The 26001-nt window shown below is 44.6% G+C and overlaps 1 protein-coding gene across 10 annotated transcripts in view; it reads right to left on the bottom strand.

Annotated features, from left to right (window-relative positions):
- LOC124136158 (single-stranded DNA-binding protein 3-like) overlaps positions 1–26001 on the bottom strand; it is a 112984-nt gene that overhangs the window by 73718 nt on the left and 13265 nt on the right. For all 10 annotated transcript variants that reach the window (XM_046501986.2, XM_046501988.2, XM_046501981.2 and 7 more), the window contains exons 4-5: positions 17817–17901; positions 6901–6942 (exon numbers count right to left, since the gene is read on the bottom strand). In XM_046501986.2, coding sequence (XP_046357942.1) covers positions 6901–6942; positions 17817–17901 — 127 coding nt within the window. The remainder of the gene's footprint in view (positions 1–6900; positions 6943–17816; positions 17902–26001) is intronic.

Raw genomic sequence — 26001 nt, 5'->3', positions numbered from 1 at the left:
TTATTGTCTCATGGATGTGAAGGAACAAGTGCCATTATAGCTGGTGCCATGTTTGAAAATGAGACTTCTGGTTGAGAGCCATATCACAGCCATGTGAATGAGGCTTGTAAACAATCGGGTCTAGACCAAACCATTGACATGATGTACAACATCCCATGTCACAGGGTAATGATCAACCAAGTCACCGAGCCTGACCTCAAGATCCATTTAGTCACCTTTAACAACAAGCATAGGAAGCTGAGGACATAGTCGCAACCAGAATTCAAACAGAATTGTTCATATGAGGCATCTCATTGAGAGCCTCAATGGTGCCATTTGTAGTGTTCTGGTTGAGAGTATCAATGGTACCATGTTTGTATCTGAGGAATTGGTAGAGAGCCTCAATAGTGCCATCTGTAGGATCTGGTTAAGCGCCTCAATGGTGCCATGTTTGATTCTGAGGGTTTCGGTAGAGAGCCTCAATAGTGCCAACTGAATGATCTGGTTGAGACCCTCAATGGTACCATGTTGGTATCTGAGGGTTATGGTAGAGAGCCTCAATAGTGCCATCTGTAGGGTCTGGTTGAGAGCCTCAATGGTACCATATTTGAATCTGAGGGTTTCGGTAGAGAGCCTCAATAGTGCCATCTGTAGGGTCTGGTTGAGAGCCTCAATGGTACCATGTTTGTAAGAATCCAATTTCGAGCCCCACTATCAAAGTACTTACAGGGATCTGGTTTAGAACCTCACCAGCATACTTTTTAAATATCACTAATAGGGTACAGCCAGAGGACAGCAGATGAGGGAGTCCGAGCTTCACTGATGCTCATCTAGGACTCATGCGCACAGGTTCAGAGCCTCACACTGTTTGCCTGTTTATAAATCTTGATGGAGATACAGAGCCTCAAACTGTATAAAGGAAGCAGTGTGACCCCTGTCTGTGATGTTACCTTGTGTCCATAACATCACAGCATGACCCTTCATGTTTCTTGTTTACAACAAGAGATCACAAATCATTTCCAAAAAGTTTTTACTCGCTTATAAACTGACATTACTAGCTTTAATGAAAATACAGGATTAAAATATATTCAGGATGACCTAACTTACCTACACCTTAACATCGCCACAAATAGCGTACTTTATCTGATGAAACAGTGGAAAATTCTCTAAGACCCTTATTCATGGTTCTGACCAGACTTATTTAATGGGGACTGGGTCCATCACATATCGCTTGTCATCACCTCATATCATCAAAACACCAACTAGACCCATCTCAAATTCATTTCACAAAATGAAAGTAAAGAAAGCCACACACAAAGTTCCCTGGACCACCTGGGGTAGTGGTAGTGGGCCCCATTAACCGTTATTGTAAAGGGGTTAGTGGTGTAGAGCCCCAGTGTTGGCCAGCGAGCCAGCCACCTGCACATTGAAGCCACAGCCTTGCCTCAACCAGCTCAACTATTGATTTCTTGGGCTGCCATGTGATCACGGGGCGGTCCACGGCTCAAGCTGGGGGACCATCACAATCAAAAATCACAATAACAACTCACAAATTTTCAACAAATTCAACTTTCAAATCTCAGATGTGGCTGAGGAACTGGTGTAAGTAATCTAGCCTTTATTACTACCTTTCCTGGAAACGCTAATGCGGAGGACAGCAGTGCAGGCATGGATTCGACTGTTTCTGTTTACATGGTTTTTGATCAATGGAATGTCCCAAGTGTGGGTTTGCTGTTCATAGTGTGGGATGCACCCAAGTCGTCAGTGCTGAATCTTCCTCTATTATGCATACAAATTTGTCATCTAGTTACCTTATTGCCATGGCAACTGAACATGGAGTCAGCGATCATGTGGCTACGACTGTACATAGGACAGTTGAGGAGTCGGTGGGGCATGGCTGTTCACACACAACTCGGACCCACCACCCGCCTCCTGTCTCGTGTCAGTCAGTGTGCGATGACACACAACAATCTACAGCAAATAATCTCAGATCAATAACAACCGGAAAGCAACTTTCACCACAAAAATCACAACATATCAAGACATTATATTCCCTCTGGAAATTCAGTCCTTTAAAGAAATCTTGTGGTTATAATTATAACCACAATCCAGTAAAAATGTTTCCCGATAAAACATCGACATTCTACTGGAATATCAATCCCATAATGTTTTATTTGATTAATTGAAATATTTTAACCCAAGTCATTCTTTAAATCTGAAAGGATATGTTCCCAAAGGAAAATCAGTCTGAAGAATTCTTTAATATATGATTTCCTTCAACCAATCAAAACCTTTTCCTGATATTGTATATAGCAAAGAGCCTGCTTACTCTATCCTTGAACCAATTCAGCATACCATTTCACCAATTTATTCCAATAAAAAGTCTGTCCTCAGCAAATAAACTGGACAAGACAACATACATCACTTCACAGTTTTCATTTTCACTGGTATTGGGACATCTAAAATTTCCTGCCAAAGAGGCTGGTTCAATTTCGTATGAAACTGTGGCCAGTGAAAGTCTGATGTTAACTCAAGGTCCGTCTGTGGCCATAATGACATACTTCCTGTTTAAAACTAAGATAAAAAATTTCCTCAAACAAAATTAAAATTTCACCTCCCAGGCCAAACAGCATGATTTGGTCTTGCTAAGGAATGCCAGCTGACCCCGGTATAACCACTTGACAACAGTAAACCTACAAACTCTCTCCAAAAGCAACAACAACTTGCACATATTCTACCGAAATATGTTCATAAGGGGGACCACAGAATTGCTGTGATGATACAGGATTTAATCCCTGGTTGAATGTTTCCCTGTAGTGCTGGTATAACGAGGGGGTGCTGTATTGTGCTGGCAGGGGAGTGTAAACAAGCTGACTTCTCTGTCTCTCTATACATATGACCTTTGGGCCTCTCCACAGCCTTGCAACACAAAGATACCTGCTATATATAGCAGATACATGACATAATGCTTTAGTACAACAGTAAGGATAAATAAATATGCACTTTCAAGGGTTTTTTAAATTTGACAGAATAAATTGACATATTGCCTTTCCCCCTCCCCCCTCAATGACCTCAGTGTGATAATAATGCAGGTCACATAAGGGTTGTTTATGGTCACCGGCTGCACCTCAGGTGGGACAGCAAGGACAAGACACGGAGTATCGGCCTTGTCCCACGACATGGGAAAATACAAAGCACGACTTGTGAAAATACAAAGGCGATCAATTTACGGTCTAACATTCAAGCCCCCAAAACATGCCCGACATCAAAAACCAAAATTTGGAAGATAACTGGATTTTAATGCCACTGAAGATTTATGTTTAATAACTGACATCTATATCTAATGTTTCTACTGCAGTTAGCAATCTACTAATTACCAACACAAAAGGAAATTTACAACTGTGGTTCTATACCAAAAATCACTGTATAACAAGACACAACTGCTCTTTATCCGGTACGATAATCAGAAATAATACTCACTTTTAACTTCTGACTCAAACATGTTTAGAAGACAATATGAAAACAAACAAATCCTCAGCTTTTGCTGTAGGTGTATCATGTTGCCTATCTGACTAAGTAGAGTGAAGGACGGTGGAGAGCAAGACTAGGCATCTTTAAGTGTCTGTCAGCAGCCACTACACCCAGCAGAACAAGACCTAGATGGGCCCCTACAGACAGCTTCTCCATTGGAGAGACCAGCAACACTACAACTTCGGGAAGGATGAACTAGACGATGGACACTTCAAGACCAGCAGAACAAGAACAAAGAGATCGTTAGTAGTGTTCCAATTAATTGAAATAATCGAAGATCCAAACGACAAAGCAATCGAACACAATTTTCCATAATCGAACACAAATGACTTTGCCTTCTCAGCCTGACATAGTAGTACATTAAGCATCTCAGGAAACAAAACTTACTTCAGTGAGAAAGAGTGAGGCCAGTTTCCTTTTTAAAAGTGCTGAAGTGAGCATTTGTGTTTGTTTTTGTTATGAGTGATCTAGTTTGACTTGAGCTTCGATGATCGATCAGTTGGGAGTACCTAATCATAATGATTTTCTAAACAATTCACAAAGACAGAGGTGGCTAGAAGAAAACTGATGAAGCTTTAAGACCAGCACTACTAGTTGGTGGTGGGCGATATTGGCACTAAGAGTTGACTACCAAGAGGCAGTTCATGAGAGAAAATTCTCCATGGAGGGAGGTAGTAATATGAAGTGGCACAGCCAGCAACACTTGAATGAAGACCAGTGAGTGAGTATGGTTTTATGCCGCTTTTAGCAATATTCCAGCAATATTACGCCAGGGGAAACCAGAAATGGGCTCCACACATTGTACCCATGGGGGGAATCAAACCCAGGACTTCGGCATGTAGAACGTTCTCTTTAACCACTAGGTTACCCGACCGCCCCTGAATGAAGACCAGAATGAAGGCAAGCGAGAGCATGACAGACTAACAGAAGATGCTCCAGTGTGGAAAAGTTTGTTAGACATAAAAGGAGGACACCGTGCAATACAATACTGTAGAACACTAAGAGGTAGCTAGGACAACCCTTCTCAAGTAGCAAGCTGGGCATGGAAATCTTCCTCAACCAACAAACCATCCCGTGACAACCTTCAACCAACAAACCATCCCGTGAGAACCTTCAACCAACAAACCATCCCGTGAGAACCTTCAACCAACGAACCATCCCGTGAGAACCTTCAACCAACAAACCATCCCGTGAGAACCTTCAACCAACAAACCATCCTATGAGAACCTTCAACCAACAAACCATCCCGTGAGAACCTTCAACCAACGAACCATCCCGTGAGAACCTTCAACCAACAAACCATCCCGTGAGAACCTTCAACCAACAAACCATCCTATGAGAACCTTCAACCAACAAACCATCCCGTGAGAACCTTCAACCAACAAACCATCCTATGAGAACCTTCAACCAACAAACCATCCTGTGAGAACCTTCAACCAACGAACCATTCCGTGAGAACCTTCAACCAACGAACCATCCCGTGAGAACCTTCAACCAACGAACCATCCCGTGAGAACCTTCAACCAACAGAGTATCTATCCATGGTGATCTATTCTCAAGCTACAAGCCACACAGGCAGAACCCTTCTCAATACCACGAGATTCAGTATTATAGCTATACAGTAAACTACGGTAATAACAAACTCAAAGGGACTACTAATTTTAGTTCGTTATAACCGTAGTTCGTTATAAGTACATATACAGCATGACTACAGCAAGTAGTCGGGACCAAAAAGTAAGTTCGTTTTATCCGTCAGTTCGTTATAAGTGTGTTCGTTATAACCGTAGTCTACTGTATTTCAATGGCTTGAAGGCAGCTGAATCTGGACCTGACACACCAGCGGTTAATAAGAAGAGCATGGGCCGTGATACTGATGACCAACAAATCAATTAGCCATCGTGGCCAATCTCCATTTTTCACTGCCTAATGCAACAGAAATAGAGGACTTTTTCTTGTGTAGAGTCAACTCAGAGAACACAGGATCAAACATACAGTGAACTTGCCAGAGCTTTCAGGTGTGTAATTACCTGAAATGCGGGTTTAAAAGTCTTATTGACAGAAACAGTGAGTGAGAGGAACATGTTGAACAGTATTTCAGTCATATCACATCACAAGTAATGTTGGTCGTGGGTCATAGATGTTTGCCACTATGGTGAAATCCACACGATCCGAAACCCATGGAGCAAAAGAGGGGAGAATATGGGATTTGAACCCGTGACCAACAGATAAGGGACACAACTCTGCAAAGCGAGGTGTGGTACCTTAACCAATGGGCCGCTTGCTTTGCCATTTAACATGGAAAGGATTCATGATGTTATGGCACAGGTCGAATCACAGTAAATGATGGCAAAACGTGTTAAGTCGGGCAACTGAGTTGTTATGTTATGGACAGCTTGCCAACACACTAACCATGATGCCACCTCGTTACTCTTCACACTTCAATCAATAACCATACGATACGCGATACACACTTACCTGCATCAATTCATATGTTATTCCCATATCAATTCACATTTTAATTCCATGAAGTTTCACACATGGAACATTTAAAACAGCAGTGGAATGAATTTGTTGGCAAAATGGGTCCTACCTACATTTTAATGATCAATATTATCATTATTAATTTATGCTATATCTACATTTTACAATCTACATAGTTTTAAGACCTAAAATCTATTTTAGTCTTTTTTCTAACTGATGCTGACACTCAGGTTTTATCTGAAATAAAGTATTGATTGCGATGAGACATTTTCATTTTGGAATATGATTCCAGATTTTCAGGAAGTTTCAAGCCTTTTAATAGTGTTTATTATGCCTGGGACGGGATACTTGGGTACTCAGATCAGGTGGGTACTGAGGAGGACCCGGATACCCACAGGACTACTCGGACCCATATTTAGTAACTTGATATAGTGCTTAATGTAAAGAAATCACTAACTCCATGGTGGCACTACTAGTCACTAATGTTCACTTTTCTTTACTATACATGCATTCCTTCTGACATTCATGTGTTTGAATCAAGAACTTCAGTGTATGCATCACCAGATTGGGAAGTGTTCCACATATAAAACAATCAGGCGTTTTATACCCTTTTCTTGAGACCTACAGCAGGTAATAGTAGGTCGAGTACCCGGGGAGTAAATGTGGATCCATCCCAGCCTTCATGTTTATGCTCCATGAAATATAAAAATTCATGCAAAAGTGTTGCAAATTAAGTACTGTGATATCCGTCTGGGGATGGTTGTATCATGACATCCCAAGTTGATACAAGGTGGTACGATGAACCCCGTGTTTCCAAGGACCTTCATGTGACTGTGTACATGTAACAGTTCTGTTTAAAATGTAATGTCATGTTTTGCAAGAAAAGTAACAAAATTAAATTGTACTCACCGGCGCTATACCATTTACACTGTACCCTGAATTTACAAAACCCTGCAAAGATAGAAACAGAATAATTAGTGAATTACATAGAAAAATAAAATTAAAACAAGTCTTGCATTTACAAAGCTGCAAAAATCCATCTAAAAAGGTTGAAAGAAAATCCTGTTTTATTTAGGTGATGAGTGGAGTAATTTTCTCCGTAACACCACCTCAGCAATCTTTTTGCCGTGAAAAATATCCATAGTCTCTCCATATGCAAACAAAAGTGGCATCAAAAATCACTAAAATGTCATAAAATATCACAGTCAACAGTAAATAGGCGAACAAATGTCCAACTGGTATCACAATACTTCATATGTTACAATGAATTCAACCTCTAAAATTAAACTAACATGAAATTGCTAAATTTAATACGAAGCTGAAAAATCCTCCCCAAGGCAATGGAGGCGAGTCAAGACTGACTGGAAAATGAACCTAAAAAATGAAACAGAAGAGGAATATTCCCACAATTGCTGAATCAAGAAAATAATAATTGCCTTTTATTATAGGTCAACTAAATGGATAGTCTTGCACATATGACAATAAATGTACTGCAAGGGATTCCTTGTGATTTGATTGGCCAACCAAGCAATATTTTGTGGGTTTATGTTTCCATAAACTCCAAAAAGATTAAGCCACACCCACTAACAGATACCATTTCCTGATTGGTCGATAATAGAATGGGTGGGGCTTGTGATGCATTATTGCACTGAATGATGTCACAGATTTCATATTGGTCCACACAGGTTTTTTTTATATCAATGATTAAATAAGCAGTCCCTGATGAAATTATTGTTGACATATTTATTCAAAAGAAATTACTCAAAATGTTTTAGCGTTTATTGGAGGTATAAACATAAAACCTGGTGTGCACACTTCATTGTAATTCTTTCATTCAGATTTACACAGTAGTCACACCGATCAAGAGGAAAAAATACTGAAGTCAGTTCTTAAATATATAATTGAGATAATCCATGATTGTATAAACTTTTTGTCCTTCCATTTCAATTTGATATTTTCTTTGTGAATATTTTATTGCAAAAGAAAGGCGTGATATTATCCATTATCATCTTCTATTATCTACTCCATTAGTTCACATGGTCTTATTAATCTTTCAGTAATATCAATGCAGAGAATACAACAGAACAAATGTACTACACTCTTAATTTGGATTATTAATGAATTCATTATAGAGAATTATATCAAAACAGTAAACACCCAACTCATATTGGACTGGTTGATAATAGGGTGTGAAAAACAGACCACTTAACTTGTCTCTCGAAAATACTGACAATCAATTTCTTGGTCTGTGGTTAGTTTTGGTTATTTCTAGAGATTTTTAAAATTTCACCAGATCAGTCCTTGGAATACCTCAACATTGTTCGGTTGCCATAGCAACTACTGATCTGTATCTGGCCCTACACACTGGTCTCCAGAAGAAAACAAGTCATCAGCCCTGGATCAGTCCACTTCATTACCAAGGGGGTGGCAGGATAGCTCCTAACCATCCAAATGCTTATTGAAAATTTATGAATCAACACATCTCTGTATTTGGGATACCAACATTGATTGGAGTATTCTGGCTTCACATGTGCAGCTATGACAGGATGGGATTTACATGAGAAAGACAGCAAGTGGCTTGTTGGGTGGGAGTCTTCATGGCACACACCCCTCGCCTCCAACATTGCAGTAGCAACATGATGTATTGAGGTGCCCAAGCACCCAGCCTGCACCAACACTTTTCACTCAATACAAGTCACAATTTCGCATACTCTCAATATTCACAATTCATGAATTTTTATCACACCCCATTTTATTACATTTGCAGATTTCATAATGAATTTGTATTCAGAATACCCCAATCATAAATATATACATCTGGTAATGCAATTTTATATTATATATGATAGTGTCAATCAATGATACAAATACAGCATTAATATAATAACATGCACACCACTTTTCATAAGTACTCTGTTTCATACACATATCATTTTGATATTATTGTTTAATAAAAATAGATGTATATTTAATGATACCTCAGATATTTAAGTATAATATAAATATTTAATTCTTAAATTCACAATTATCTCCAGGAAAATAGGAAAGAGTTGTGTGAGCATGGGATACGGAGGAGTGATCCTCTCCTCGGAGCTGACCAGCTTGCAACAAAGGCAATGTAGTAATGACCAAGCTGTCCGATGATTCAGTCCAGATCAATGAAGCTGGTTGAGAGGCCATCTACACTGTATGGTAATACCACAGAGGAAGGAGGGAGATAGCAGGACAGCTAGCACAGAGGGACTTCACAAGTGCTGCATGGAATACTTAGAACCACTGGTTAGATAGTTGCAGCTGGCCAAGTTATATAACATTACTAGACCAATACTATCTTTTTAGGACACACCACACTTAATTCTGCAGTAACAAAGGGATAGTTCAAATGAACATTATGTTTTTTTAGTTTGGGGAAACATTTAAAGTAACAAAAGGAAAACAAAACTATCTAATCTTGACAAATATTTTCAAATTTATATCCTGTATTCTTATTTTGTTATACAACAGTTAAAACTTTGAATATTTTATTGGCCTAAAAAATACCTCTAACCCATATTAAGGTGGCTTGGTGGTGAATAGTCAAGGCACAATCCATAATGAACATAGTTACACTTGATGCATAAAAATATCACAAAACAGCTTCAAGACCACAGATGGTTCTATCCCTGCATCCTTGTCCCCGATTTCTGGCTGATTTCTGGCTGCATGTCTTGCGACAATACGACCACAAAAGCAAATATGCTGGGACAGTGTTGGATTAGGAGTTAAGTCAAGATGACTAGTCAGTCCACATAGGCATTATTAAAATTCAAAATTACAATCAGAAACTATAGGAAAAAGATTTGCCTGTAATATCTTTATCTTATCATAATTCTAAAACTATTTACATTACTACTGATATAGATAGTGGGTCTTCCAGTTGAAATGCAACAAATGTACAATAATATCACAACTTCCCTGTACTTACAAAACCAGGTGAGGTGAAATGGGGTTTAATGTAAGTATATTATATATTTATATACTGCAGGTATCCTGGTACTATCTGCTCAAAATGCGGCTTTGTTTGTTCCCCGTCCATTGGATCTGTTCGCATTCCAGTTATCATTCCCAACAGGCAGGCAGTGCTCAGAGATACCATACCACAGTTTAACATGGATACCCCACTCAGATACATCATGCTGACTTCAAGCTGACCAGTCCTGGTTTTATCCCCTTAATGCAAGCGCCAAGCTTGTCTTTTGCTATGACACAGCCAGCAGTGATTGAACCACAGACCTTTCGATCTCCGAGCAGATGCCCCATCCACTACACAATGGATGCGGTCAACATATCCAGAACATGACCTTCTGTGTTTGAGTTTTCTGCATCTAATGAATGGCACACTACACGAATGTAGCAGGACGTGGAGTCGTCCAACAGATGACATCCTTACCTTGTCAGCTTGCTGACGCGGTTAACCTCTTTGGTCACATGGACAAGGTGTCCGACCTCGGTCAGAAGGTCCGTGGTTCGAATCCCATCACGGGACTCAGAAATTTCACGGCCGCTACACAAAATTAGGCTCAACAAGCCTTATCAGTTATCTTCTAATTAGCACACAGCTGATACCTCAGGTAACAAATCTGTGTACGGATAATAATCGTAATCTCCATCTTTGTTCAGCAGAGGATCAGGTAACAATGAAAACCAGCAATTTCCCCTTACATATGTCAAGACATGCACAGACACAGGGCATAACAATGACCTTGGTACATATTGTGTAGTACACACTAGTCATGTTTACATTGGGGACCTGTTAACGAGAATTCCCACCTGGGCTGTCTGTGGGTGTGAGGTTGACCTCAAGGCCAGCCCACCTCTCAGTTTACCATCCATCAGGACTAAATACCACAGCCTGCATGACTGACCGCTGGGCCAGACGACCTCGCTGTCATGCATGTGTCACTGGACAGTAATGACCACAGTTGATTATTTCCTGCTCTTGTCCTAAGGATGTACAGTGAGGACATGGCGGTGGACGACATACCGTATTTCCTGGCCCTACAACTACTGCCTTAAGTCCTGTAGATCCACTTCTCTGTGTGACCAACAGCCACGGTCTGTGGTCCATTGGTCTTGTTCCAAAAGTCCTCCCTGGTCATGGTCTGTTGGGAGTTGAGTCTGCCCCAAGCTCAATTCATTCCTGGTCATGGTCCATTGGATTCATGCGGTCTGACCCACCAAGGTTAACTCTGCACTAGCCATGGTCTGTCAAGACTTGGGCATGGAAGTCTACCCTAACCAGACACTATCAATCTGTCCCAAGTCAAAATCATCCCTAGTTATGGTCTGAAGGACCCCAAATCATGGTTTGGTGTCTTGTTCCATATGACATACAAATGCACAGCCTGTGGGAGCGAGTCTGTCCTCCCTAGTCATGGGGGTCAGTTGGTATTATCTGTCTGTCCCAAGCAAGCAATCATCCCTAGTCATGGTGGTCAAAAGGAATTATCTGTCTGTCCCAAGCAAGCAATCATCCCTCGTCATGGTGGTCAGTAGGAATTATCTGTCTGTCCCAAGCAAGCAATCCTCCCTAGTCATGGTGGTCAAAAGGAATAATCAGTCTGTCCCAAGCAAGCAATCATACCTAGTCATGGTGGTCAGTAGGAATTATCAGTCTGTCCCAAGCAAGCAATCATACCTCATCATAATTACATTACTGATCACATCTCAAGACCCTGATAAATACTGAGCTCTTCAAACATGCAATCTTGCATTTGCTGACCTCACCTTATGAACCACCACTTGGTGTAGGTGGCACCATCGTTTGACGTTTGTGACGTGGACTCATCTATCTGATTAATGTTATCACCATCATTAAGGATGACAATATCGATCTTGTGACAGACTTGCGTGACTGACTGTCTGTCCAAGGACACACGTAAGTCTAGATCTACTCTGGTCAAGTTGGTTCAGTGATCACCTGAACCAGTTGGTATCAAGTTCAGTTCACAAGATTGTCAAGTTCTGTTTGTCAGTGAGCTTTGGTTTACAAAAATATTTTCTATTGATCTGATTTAGACCTAGGGGGTGACATATGGGAGATACTGAATTAAAAATTGAAACTCTATGGTAAAAAACTCTTAAATAACATAATAGCTGAAAATGTAATTTACTTACACTAATTACAATGCTGTAATTAGATACTGAAACATTATAAGAAAGACAATTTGATAGTCATCACCTATTAGACATGACCCGTGAACCTTATTTACAGAAGCAAATACATTCTTTTAAATAAATTAATGCATGGACCATTATGCTGTGCATCAATTTTCTGAGGTCTGTCCTCTGACCAAAATAAATAGGTACCAACATCTTCCTTAAGTATCTCACAGAATGTATTTCATCTCCTACTTCCTGAACAAGACTCGAGCACGCAAGTGTGAGATATCACTGGTAGGTAGGTGATTTTTTTCCCTGTCATAGGCCTTAAATAATCAATACCAGAGACATCCTACATGCTGGTGCTACACAATCAGCGGGTAATGTATACAATAACCAGTTCCACTCTCTCTGCAGGTGCCCCCTGCAAGAGGATCACAGGTGTCCTTTATGACAGGATCTGCATGTGCTTTTCATGACAGGAACTGCAGGTGCCCTTCCTCACATGATCTGCAGGTGCTCATGACAAGATATGCAGGTGCCCTTCCTAGCAGAATCTTCAGGTGCTCTTATGACAGGAACTGCAGGTGCCCTTCCTCACATGATCTGCAGGTGCCCTTCCTCACATGATCTGCAGGTGCTCTTACGACAGGAACTGCAGGTGCCCTTCCAAGCAGAATCTGCAGGTGCACTACATATCAAGACATGCAGTCCGCCTTTGCAGCGTGATCAGATGATTAAAGTAGTGATGTCAGCTGGTATGTGAAGCAGCATTTGCAAGTGTCCTTTGCAAGAATGATCAGCAAGTGTCCTTCAACAATCTGCAAGAATCTCAATGGGGACCTACACATGTCCCTGAAAAATCTGCAGGTGTCCAGTATGATATCTGCATGAGCCCCTCCCAGAATAGGCAGGTGTCCTTTCCAGATAACTGCAGTTGTCCCTTGAAGGATAGGTAGGTGTCTAAGCCATCTGCTTGTCTCCATCGAGATTGTGCTTGTTCCTCTAAATACTAGGAGCTTTGCGTAGCATGTTCACAAGCCATTAGATTAGAAACTTAATCAACTCATGTTAAAATATTCAATAAAATGTTAATACTTATTTCTATCAAATTGTTTACCTGGTGCCAATAACCAACAACTATGGTATTTCCAATGGGATTGAGACAACAATATGGCCTTACACCACTTTACAATGAATAAGCATTTCCAACTCCTGATATTTAAGAGATTCATACTTTTAAGTACACAGTAGATAAGCCAGGGCAATAATGTCTAGAATATTTCTGAATGATCTGTGTGACAGGAGCACATCGCCAGACATTCTCTCATACTTGAGCCACCCCAGCTGTTTCACCTGCGTCTGACATAGATGTTCAGCATTTTTAAACCACTGCTGTAGTGATTATCAACAGCAGCAATCAAACCAGATGGCTGCTACCTGCTACAGGTGAAGGACAACCAAGTTCAGTAACATCGGTAATATCACTGTTCTTGTATTTTCAGAAAACAAAAACAAAATTTGACCTTCCTAAGCTTCATTCAAAATTTCTAACAATAATTTCTAAGGTATTCATCAATATGAATTCGTGCAGTGTGCCAGAAACTTGTCACACAGCGCAAGTAGAATGTTGTATTTATGTGTGTGGACTAGTCAACTTCGAAAGTATATTCCTACCCGAGTCATGATAATGAATGTTTTATTATATACTAGACATAATAAATCTTACTTGCAGAAATTAGTTCAAGCCTGTAACCTGACCTGTCACATGTCTACAGTCTGTCTGACAGCAAGGGAGGCCACAGTCTGTCCAAAGTCTAGGGAGGCCACAGACATCCCAGTCTAGGGAGGTCACAGTATGTGCTGTGTCTAGGGAGGCCACAGACATCCCAGTCTAGGGAGGTCACAGTCTGTCCCGTGTCTAGGGAGGCCACAGTCTGTCCCGTGTCTAGGGAGGCCACAGTCTGTCCCATGTCTAGGGAGGCCACAGTCTGTCCCATGTCTAGGGTGGCCACAGTCTGTCCCAAGTCTAAGGAGGCCACAGTCTGTCCCATGTCTAGGGAGGCCACAGTCTGTCCCATGTCTAGGGTGGCCACAGTCTGTCCCATGTCTAGGGAGGCCACAGTCTGTCCCATGTCTAGGGAGGCCACAGTCTGTCCCATGTCTAGGGAGGCCACACCCTGTCCCGTGTCAAGGGGGGCGACAGTTTTTCCCATGTCTAGGGAGGCCACAGTCTGTCTGTGTCCCGGGAGGCCACACCCTGTCCCGTGTCAAGGGGGGCGACAGTTTTTCTCATGTCTAGGGAGGCCACAGTCTGTCCCATGTCTAGGGAGGCCACAATTTTTCCCATGTCGAGGGAGGCCATGGCCTGTGCAACAGCTTGGAAGGCCCTAGTCTGTCTACATCCAGGGAAGCCATGGTCCCTTCATATGAAAGAGGCCACTGTCAGCCTGCCACGGTCTGCCCAGCAGCTGGAGTGGCTATGGTCTGCCCAACAGCTAGGGAGGCCATGGTCTGCCCAACAGCTAGGGAGGCCATGGTCTTCCTAACAGCTAGAGAAGCCAAGGTCTGCCCAGCAGCTAGTGAGGCCATGGTCTGCCCAACAGCTAGGGAAGCCATGGTCTGCCCAGCAGCTAGGGAGGCCATGGTCTGCCCAACGGCTAGTGAAGCCAAGGTCTGCCCAACAGCTAGTGAGGCCATGGTCTGCCCAGCAGCTAGGGAAGCCATGGTCTGCCCAGCAGCTAGGGAAGCCATGGTCTGCCCAGCAGCTAGGGAGGCTATGGTCTGCCCAACAGCTAGGGAAGCCAAGGTCTGCCCAACAGCTAGTGAGGACATGGTCTGCCCAACAGCTAGTGAGGCCATGGTCTGCCCAGCAGCTAGGGAGGCTATGGTCTGCCCAACAGCTAGGGAAGCCAAGGTCTGCCCAGCAGCTAGGGAGGCCAAGGTCTGCCCAGCAGCTAGGGAAGCCATGGTCTGCCCAACACAGTTAGTGAGGCCATGGTCTGCCCAGCAGCTAGTGAGGCCATGGTCTGCCCAGCAGCTAGGGAGGCTATGGTCTGCCCAACAGCTAGGGAAGCCAAGGTCTGCCCAGCAGCTAGGGAAGCCAAGGTCTGCCCAACAGCTAGTGAGGCCAAGGTCTGCCCAGCAGCTAGTGAGGCCATGGTCTGCCCAACAGCTAGTGAGGCCATGGTCTGCCCAACAGCTAGGGAAGCCAAGGTCTGCCCAACAGCTAGTGAGGCCATGGTCTGCCCAACAGCTAGGGAAGCCAAGGTCTGCCCAACAGCTAGTGAGGCCATGGTCTGCCAAACAGCTAGGGAAGCCAAGGTCTGCCCAACAGCTAGTGAGGCCAAGGTCTGCCCAGCAGCTAGTGAGGCCATGGTCCTCCCAACAGCTAGTGAGGTCATGGTCTTCCCAACAGCTAGTGAGGTCATGGTCTGCCCAACAGCTAGTGAGGCTATGGTCTGCCCAACAGCTAGTGAGGCCATGGTCTGCCCAACAGCTAGGGAGGCCATGGTCTGCCCAGCAGCTAGTGAGGCCATGGTCTGCCCAACAGCTAGGGAAGCCAAGGTCTGCCCAACAGCTAGGGAAGCCAAGGTCTGCCCAACAGCTAGTGAGGCCAAGGTCTGCCCAGCAGCTAGTGAGGCCATGGTCTGCCCAACAGCTAGTGAGGCCTTGGTCTGCCCAACAGCTAGGGAAGCCAAGGTCTGCCCAACAGCTAGTGAGGCCATGGTCTGCCAAACAGCTAGGGAAGCCAAGGTCTGCCCAACAGCTAGTGAGGCCATGGTCTGCCAAACAGCTAGGGAAGCCAAGGTCTGCCCAACAGCTAGTGAGGCCAAGGTCTGCCCAGCAGCTAGTGAGGCCATGGTCTGCCCAACAGCTAGGGAAGCCAAGGTCTGCCCAACAGCTAGTGAGGCCATGGTCTGCCAAACAGCTAGGGAAGCCAAGGTCTGCCCAGCAGCTAGTGAGGCCATGGTCTGCCCAACAGCTAGGAAAGCCAAGGTCTGCCCAACAGCTAGTGAGGCCAAGGTCTGCCCAGCAGCTAGGGAGGCCATGGTCCTCCCAACAGCTAGTGAGGTCATGGTCTGCCCAACAGCTAGTGAGGCCATGGTCTGCCCAACAGCTAGTGAGGCCATGGTCTGCCCAACAGCTAGGGAGGCCATGGTCTGCCCAGCAGCTAGTGAGGCCATGGTCTGCCCAACAGCTAGTGAGGCCAAGGTCTGCCCAACAGCTAGGGAAGCCAAGGTCTGCCCAACAGCTAGGGAAGCCAAGGTCTGCCCAACAGCTAGTGAGGCCATGGTCTGTCCAGCAGCTAGTGAGGCCATGGTCTGCCCAACAGCTAGTGAGGCCTTGGTCTGCCCAACAGCTAGGGAAGCCAAGGTCTGCCCAACAGCTAGTGAGGCCATGGTCTGCCAAACAGCTAGGGAAGCCAAGGTCTGCCCAACAGCTAGTGAGGCCATGGTCTGCCAAACAGCTAGGGAAGCCAAGGTCTGCCCAACAGCTAGTGAGGCCAAGGTCTGCCCAGCAGCTAGTGAGGCCATGGTCTGCCAAACAGCTAGGGAAGCCAAGGTCTGCCCAACAGCTAGTGAGGCCAAGGTCTGCCCAGCAGCTAGTGAGGCCATGGTCCTCCCAACAGCTAGTGAGGCCATGGTCTGCCCAACAGCTAGTGAGGCCATGGTCTGCCCAACAGCTAGTGAGGCCATGGTTAGCCCAACAGCTAGTGAGGCCATGGTCTGCCCAACAGCTAGTGAGGCCATGGTCTGCCCAACAGCTAGTGAGGCCATGGTCTGCCCAACAGCTAGGGAGGCCATGGTCTGCCCAGCAGCTAGTGAGGCCATGGTCTGCCCAACAGCTAGTGAGGCCAAGGTCTGCCCAACAGCTAGGGAAGCCAAGGTCTGCCCAACAGCTAGGGAAGCCAAGGTCTGCCCAACAGCTAGTGAGGCCAAGGTCTGCCCAACAGCTAGGGAGGCCATGGTCTGCCCAACAGCTAGGGAGGCCAAGGTCTGCCCAACAGCTAGGGAGGCCATGGTCTGCCCAACAGCTAGGGAAGCCAAGGTCTGCCCAACAGCTAGGAGGCCATGGTCTGCCCAACAGCTAGGGAAGCCAAGGTCTGCCCAACAGCTAGGGAAGCCAAGGTCTGCCCAACAGCTAGGGAGGCTATGGTCTGCCCAACAGCTAGTGAGGCCAAGGTCTGCCCAGCAGCTAGGGAGGCCAAGGTCTGCCCAGCAGCTAGTGAGGCCATGGTCTGCCCAACAGCTAGGGAAGCCATGGTCTGCCCAACAGCTAGTGAGGCCATGGTCTGCCCAGCAGCTAAGGAAGCCATGGTCTGCCCAACAGCTAGTGAGGCTATGGTCTGCCCAGCAGCTAGTGAGGCTATGGTCTGCCCAACAGCTAGTGAGGCCATGGTCTGCCCAGCAGCAAGTGAGGCTATGGTCTGCCCAACAGCTAGTGAGGCTATGGTCTGCCCAGCAGCTAGTGAGGCCATGGTCTGCCCAACAGCTAGGGAAGCCAAGGTCTGCCCAGCAGCTAAGGAGGCCACATCTGTCAATGTCGAAGGAGGCCACGGTCTACCAACAGCTTAGGTCATGGTTTGTTCGACAACTAGGGAGGCCACATACGTGGTTAATTTGATAGCATAAGCTTGCTGCAGATATCATATCAACCCCCCAAAAAGGGGCAATACTCACATAATCATGAAATGCTTTAGCTTCACTAGAATGATCACATGTTTCTCTCCTCTCTGGCGCGGCACAATATAGATCCCAAAACACACTGAAACATAAACAACATGGCAGTGAGTACATGAGAACTCAAATATGTCAATCAAACATCTCACCAATGGCAGCTCAGTAAAGCAAACAATCAACATATTTCAATCTAGCACAATCTGTCACCTGGCTCAAGACAAAGCACAGCATGCAAGCAATATTACACTCTAACAACACCAGACAATATTCAACACACACAACACCAGGCAACATTCAACATATACAACACCAGACAATATTCAACATATACAACATCAGGCAACATTCAACATATACAACACCAAACAATATTCAACATATACAACACCAGGCAATATTCAAACATATAAGCCTGGCCATATTCAATATATACAACACTAAGCATATACCAACAAGGCTCCAGACAATCTTGTAAGGTATTGAGCATTTAAATCCCAAGTTATCATTCACATTGGGTATTGGTAGATTTTCTTTTTTACTGTCTTGGATCCAGTCTATTGGGTACTTTTACACCAATAAGATGACATTCGTTTTAAATTATTCTTCAAAACATGCTGTTTCAGGTTAGGTGAATTCTTTTTTATATCCATTCCTGCGCTATTTAAGCGTGAAACGCGTCACATAAACTCACAACAGTTTACATGTCTAACATTGAGTGAGAAAAAGCACCATTTTTATACATATTCACTGCAGTAGAGTTTGTTCATGTGATGCCTGCATTCGATCTGTATATAAGGATCTGTAAATAACACTGAAAAGGATACTTTGAGTGTTGTTATGCCATTGGGTTTTTATAATTTTTACATGCATATTTGTAATCAAGGAACTCAAAATTAAATGGGTAACAGTGATTTATCCAAATATGCAGGTTATCTGGTGCTCTGTACCAATATGGAGTATATATTGTATGTGCAAAATTTTCAGTCGAGATGTTTGAGAACAGCTTACTGTATTTTCTTGTGTATATTACTGTTTCCAGAAAGCAGCAGAGTACAAGTAGTATATTATTGCCTGGTAACTGTTGATGAAAATGTTTTATTTTCAACAACAGAACAAAGTTTCTTCACTATCGCATGATCTCAGAGAATTTTGCGGATGGTTAAAGAAATATCCCCTTTATGGAAACCCAAAGATATGTTTGTCTGATGAGTGTCAAAGTTAGCCAGTCAATATTCAAATACAGTCAACTACGTTTAAAACGAACACGCTTATAACAAACTGACCGATATAACAAACTTATTTTTAGTCCCGACCATTTGTTGTATAAATGCTGTATATATGCTTACAACGAACTACGGTTGTGACCAACTAAAAATAGTGGTCCCTTCGAGTTCGTGATAACCTTAGTTTACCAGTAATATCACAGCAGTATATAAAACATGCCTATTGAGATGGCTAATACACAAAATGTTTCATGAAATGATGTCAGGGTTCAACTGACCAAAGGATCTGATCGGTTCAACATCTCTTGATTTTCTTACCTAAGCCAACAGGACATCCTTTTCCAAATACTTAAAAAGTGTACTATTGTCAACATTTTTGTGGCTGATCAACCATGTTTCCTGTTGGCATGGAAAGACGAAGAAAAAGAAAATAGCGGAGAGAAAGGAAGCCCACAACCTAAAGAAGGTTGCCAACAATGATGAACTGCTTTGCTGAAGCAGGCATTGCAGATTGTGCAACCCTCCATTTTAGCCATAAGAATGAGCTATGGACACTGAAATCTGTTCGTGCAAACCTCCAGCCCCACATCACTTCTGGGTGATGGAAGCAAATTAAACCTCAACATAATGAGAAAATGCAATATTGTACATCGTGTGGTGAAATATTTTTTACCATAAACAATTTGAGAGAAGTCAAAAGTTTCAGTTGAGGACCCAGGTCTGGTTGCTGCTTGAGAACAATCTGGATTACCAATTGTCATCATATTGATCTGGCAAGCTTCATGTGGATTCCACTGCTCTACTTGGCTCCCGACACAGCTACTCCCCTACACGACCGGCCAGACAACCAAGTGTGGCTCCCTCCCTTATTACATGACCGGCCAGACAACCAAGTGTGGCTCCCTCCCTCCCTTCCCTACATGACTGGCCAGACAACCAAGTGTGGCTCTCTCCCTTCCCTACATGACTGGACAGCCAACCAAGTGTGGCTCCCTCCCTTATTACATGACCGGCCAGACAACCAAGTGTGGCTCCCTCCCTCCCTTCCCTACACGACCGGCCAGACAACCAAGTGTGGCTCCCTCCCTTATTACATGACCGGCCAGACAACCAAGTGTGGCTCCCTCCCTCCCTTCCCTACATGACTGGACAGCCAACCAAGTGTGGCTCTCTCCCTTCCCTACATGACTGGCCAGACAACCAAGTGTGGCTCCCTCCCTCCCTTCCCTACATGACTGGCCAGACAACCAAGTGTGGCTCTCTCCCTTCCCTACATGACTGGACAGCCAACCAAGTGTGGCTCTCTCCCTTCCCTACATGACTGGACAGCCAACCAAGTGTGGCTCCCTCCCTTCCCTACATGACCGGCCAGACAACCAAGTGTGGCTCCCTCCCTTCCCTACATGACTGGCCAGACAACCAAGTGTGGCTCCCTCCCTTCCCTACATGACTGGCCAGACAACCAAGTGTGGCTCCCTCCCTTCCCTACATGACACGCCAGACAACCAAGTGTGGCTCCCTCCCTTCCCTACATGACTGGCCAGACAACCAAGTGTGGCTCCCTCCCTTCCCTACATGACTGGCCAGACAACCAAGTGTGGCTCCCTCCCTTCCCTACATGACACGCCAGACAACCAAGTGTGGCTCCCTCCCTTCCCTACATGACTGGCCAGACAACCAAGTGTGGCTCCCTCCCTTCCCTACATGACTGGACAGACAACCTTGTGTGGCTCCCTCCCTTCCCTACATGACACGCCAGACAACCAAGTGTGGCTCCCTCCCTTCCCTACATGACACGCCAGACAACCAAGTGTGGCTCCCTCCCTTCCCTACATGACTGGCCAGACAACCAAGTGTGGCTCCCTCCCTTCCCTACACGACTGGACAGACAACCAAGTGTGGCTCTCTCCCTTCCCTACATGACACACCAGACAACCAAGTGTGGCTCCCTCCCTTCCCTACATGACACGCCAGACAACCAAGTGTGGCTCCCTCCCTTCCCTACATGACTGGCCAGACAACCAAGTGTGGCTCCCTCCCTTCCCTACATGACTGGCCAGACAACCAAGTGTGGCTCCCTCCCTTCCCTACATGACACGCCAGACAACCAAGTGTGGCTCCCTCCCTTCCCTACATGACACGCCAGACAACCAAGTGTGGCTCCCTCCCTTCCCTACATGACTGGACAGACAACCTTGTGTGGCTCCCTCCCTTCCCTACATGACACGCCAGACAACCAAGTGTGGCTCTCTCCCTTCCCTACACGATCGGCCAGACACCCAAGTGTGGCTCCCTCCCTCCCTTCCCTACATGACTGGACAGCCAACCTTGTGTGGCTCCCTCCCTTCCCTACATGACACGCCAGACAACCAAGTGTGGCTCCCTCCCTTCCCTACATGACTGGACAGCCAACCAAGTGTGGCTCCCTCCCTTCCCTACATGACACGCCAGACAACCAAGTGTGGTGCCCTCCCTTCCCTACATGACATGCCAGACAACCAAGTGTGGCTCCCTCCCTTCCCAACATGACTGGCCAGACAACCAAGTGTGGCTCCCTCCCTTCCCTACATGACACGCCAGACAACCAAGTGTGGTGCCCTCCCTTCCCTACATGACATGCCAGACAACCAAGTGTGGCTCCCTCCCTTCCCTACATGACATGCCAGACAACCAAGTGTGGCTCCCTCCCTTCCCAACATGACTGGCCAGACAACCAAGTGTGGCGCCCTCCCTTCCCTACATGACCGGCCAGACAACCAAGTGTGGCTCCCTCCCTTCCCTACATGACACGCCAGACAACCAAGTGTGGCTCCGTCCCTTCCCTACATGACTGGCCAGACAACCAAGTGTGGCTCCCTCCCTTCCCTACATGACTGGCCAGACAACCAAGTGTGGCTCCTTCCCTCCCTTAAATGACCGGACAGACAACCTTGTGTGGCTCCCTCCCTTCCCTACATGACTGGCCAGACAACCAAGTGTAGCTCCCTCCCTTCCCTACATGACTGGACAGCCAACCAAGTGTAGCTCCTTCCCTCCCTTAAATGACCGGACAGACAACCTTGTGTGGCTCCCTCCCTTCCCTACATGACTGGACAGCCAACCAAGTGTAGCTCCTTCCCTCCCTTAAATGACCGGACAGACAACCTTGTGTGGCTCCCTCCCTTCCCTACATGACTGGCCAGACAACCAAGTGTAGCTCCCTCCCTTCCCTACATGACTGGACAGCCAACCAAGTGTGGCTCTCTCCCTTCCCTACATGACCGGCCAGACAACCAAGTGTGGCTCCCTCCCTTCCCTACATGACTGGCCAGACAACCAAGTGTGGCTCCCTCCCTTTCTCCCTTCCCTACATGACTGGACAGCCAACCAAGTGTGGCTCTCTCCCTTCCCTACATGACTGGCCAGACAACCAAGTGTAGCTCCCTCCCTTCCCTACATGACCGGCCAGACAACCAAGTGTGGCTCCGTCCCTTCCCTACATGACTGGCCAGACAACCAAGTGTGGCTCCCTCCCTTTCTCCCTTCCCTACATGACTGGCCAGACAACCAAGTGTGGCTCCATCCCTTCCCTACATGAATGGCCAGACAACCAAGTGTGGCTCCCTCCCTTCCTCCCTTCCCAACATGACCGGCCAGACAACCAAGTGTGGCTCCCTCTCTTCCCTACATGACTGGCCAGACAACCAAGTGTGGCTCCCTCCCTTCCCTACATGACTGGCCAGACAACCAAGTGTGGCTCCCTCCCTTCCCAACATGACCGGCCAGACAACCAAGTGTGGCTCCCTCTCTTCCCTACATGACACGCCAGACAACCAAGTGTGGCTCCCTCCCTTCCCTACATGACACGCCAGACAACCAAGTGTGGCTCCCTCCCTTCCCTACATGACACGCCAGACAACCAAGTGTGGCGCCCTCCCCTATGTGACCAGCCAGACAACCAAGTGTGGCTCCTTCCCTCCCTACACGACCGGACATGACAACTACATGACCGGCCAAACACATTGTGGCTCCCTCCCCTGCAAGTTTCAGCATTGAACAATTTAGCGCTTTTATGATTTTTTCCATTTTGGGGGGTTGGAAAAATCTGTAAACCTCTTTATTCAAAAAGAGCCTTGCCCTACAGCATGTTGGAAAAACGTTCTTGTGTAATAGCATATATGTTGCAAATAATAATCTGGTGCCAAGAACATACCCTTAAAAAAGAAACATCGTTTTCAAACCATGATGGCGGAACACAGATGGAAGCTAACGCAGAGTATTGTTGTGTCCGTTACACACTTTCGTTCTACTCTATAATATATTCTGATCACTCTAACATACACACCAAGGATCTGCCGTGCAAGAATACTTAAGATCTAAAATCATAGGCTACTGTCAGATTGTATTCGGAAATGTAGCAAAGAATCTTCAACACTTAGCATTGATAAAGAAGAATATCCTTAAACAAAAAGGCAAAAATCAAGAAATATCCGGAAATATCAATCCTTAGAATCACAAATCAATTCCTAAAAGCAAGGTAGGATGCTTGACAAGTTTACCCACCAACACAGGATTAACCATGGATAGTGTTATCACCTCTTGCCTCACGAATCATAATTGGAATCAATATCCTTTTATCATGACAACTCTGAGTTGATCTGATAAATCTTTACAACAAATACCAGATATAAACTGGCTACACGATAAACTGGTGATTCTGATCACCATGATGTCTCACGTAGCACACAGATCCCATGTTTTGCACCAGGAAGTGCTTCTTGATGGCAATCACCATCATTCACTCAGGGCAGTGTGACAGTCTCAACATGTGTTCACGACAAGTGCATTGTCACCAGGCCTGGGGACGGTTCCACAAAGTGATATTACCTACTACTGATGTTTGTACATGCTTAAGTACTGATTTGGTTGGTTGGTTTGTTGTTTAACGCCTCACTCAGCAATATTACAGCTATATGACGGCGGTCTGTAAATAATCAAGTCTGGACCAGACAATCCAGTGATTAATATCATGAGCATCGATCCACGCAATTGGTATCGATGACATGCATCAACCAAGTCAGTGAGCCTGACCACCCGATCCCGTAAGTCGCCTTTCACGACAAGCATAGTCACCATTTACGGCAAGCATGGGTTGCTAAAGACCTATTCTACCCCGGAATCTTCACGGGTCGCTTAAGTTCTGAAGATACAATGTTCACTTCTTAGATACTGGCTCCAGATTACTACAACCATGGGTCTCAATCTCATGACCTCTGTATATTATTCATTCAACCACACACATTTAAAAAACTAAATCAATTATTATCTTATAGCTTGTTCGATAATTCTGCAAAATATATTACAGTTTGATCCTTTCAAAAAAACAAGTAAACTGATCTGGTCTCCAAACATTTAATCAAAACTAAAAGTAAAACAATTCTGAATTAGTCCTTATCTGAGTTATGACCATTTACATTGTCCTAAATTAATTTATGAAAAAATAGAAACAGATATTTGGCATAACTTCAGTTTTTGCTTGAAATTAAAATCATAAACTTAGGACCAAAAGATCAAACTACACCAAGCAACAGACCAACAAAAGGAACACTTTTCTAGGACATTGATTTGAATCTAACATTATCCTCTAAACCAAGTCAATTCAGGTCTTGGTGTTTCAGGACCTATAACATGTTACCAATCAACCAATGACTAATATGTTCAGCATCTCTTTTCCCAGAGTAAGAATATAACTGTTATATAAAACAACATTTTAAAACAACACATTTTTAGGCTGTTTTTCATGTTTCCAATTAGTTCTTTCTGCACCAAAGATGTTTGGCAAAAACTTTTTCAATCAAGGAATCAATATAATAATGAAGCTTATTCTTCTCCACTTTAATACATATGGAAGTAAACAGTGTTTGAAATAATTTTGAACCCAACAAGACAGTCAAGCAGGTGACCCATAAATGTTGCCTGTCCATCTTAAAAAGTGACTTGCCTGCATTCAGACATCATAAATATTGAAAATCACGAAAAATAAGAGACAAATCGCATCTTGATTCAGTTGAAATAATTCAAACTACTACTTGAGAATCAACAAGAAGTTATGACAAAATTGAACACATAAGTCGTCTTAATATTGTCATCCAGACTGTCGGAATGGAGGAAAATTTCAAGCAGCCCGACAGAAAAGTTACAAGCCAGTGGCAGGTAGTAATATCAGACACCGACAGTAAGGGTGACCTGTATATACTATACGTTATGTCGAGTAATTCTTCAGCGATTCAAACAATTGGTCCGTTGCTATATAAAATGGATAAATCCAACAGTCATAATCAAGCAGGTTTCATCAGAAAGTGTATGTTTATACTACTTTATTTGATCGGTACATCATCTCAGTAAACTGGGCTTGCCTCTTCCAATCAGCATGAAGTTGCCTAAATGAACAAATGCCAAACCTCAGTCAGTACCACAAAGTTGTGTAACGTAATTATGTCATGACGACAACCAAACCAATTACAATTGATAAATGATCGATGCAAAGCTCCAATTAACATATATAATATTCAGATCAATATCAAACCCAGAACCATCCTTATCAAAGTGAGTATGGTTTTACGCCTCTTTAGCAATATTTCAGCAGGGGAACATTAGAATGGGCTTTCACCCGGGCATTGGGCACGACAAGCGAACACTTTAACCATTTGGCTAACCAACCGCCCCTGATGGAAGCGAATATTGCAACCAATAGCTGCATTGCTCGGTTGCACTCCGAGATTTTAAAGTAAATAATGCTGACACAACAATCTTAATGTACACCATCCTTTCAGTCTGACAAATAACATGGAGTCAAGTATCAGGTACTACTGAAGTCAGTTCAAGGTTCAACCAAATAAAACCAGCTTTGCATCTTGCATTTGAGATTTCACAAATTTCATAACACAAACAGGCCAGGTTTGTCTTGGTCTTAACTGGCTACA

This window comes from Haliotis rufescens, unplaced genomic scaffold, assembly GCF_023055435.1.
Source record: "Haliotis rufescens isolate VD_foot unplaced genomic scaffold, xgHalRufe1.0.p SCAF_2, whole genome shotgun sequence".
Taxonomy (NCBI): Eukaryota; Metazoa; Mollusca; class Gastropoda; order Lepetellida; family Haliotidae; genus Haliotis; species Haliotis rufescens.
The sequence above is the reverse complement of the archived record's forward strand: the minus strand, read 5'-3'. Positions and strand labels throughout refer to the sequence as shown.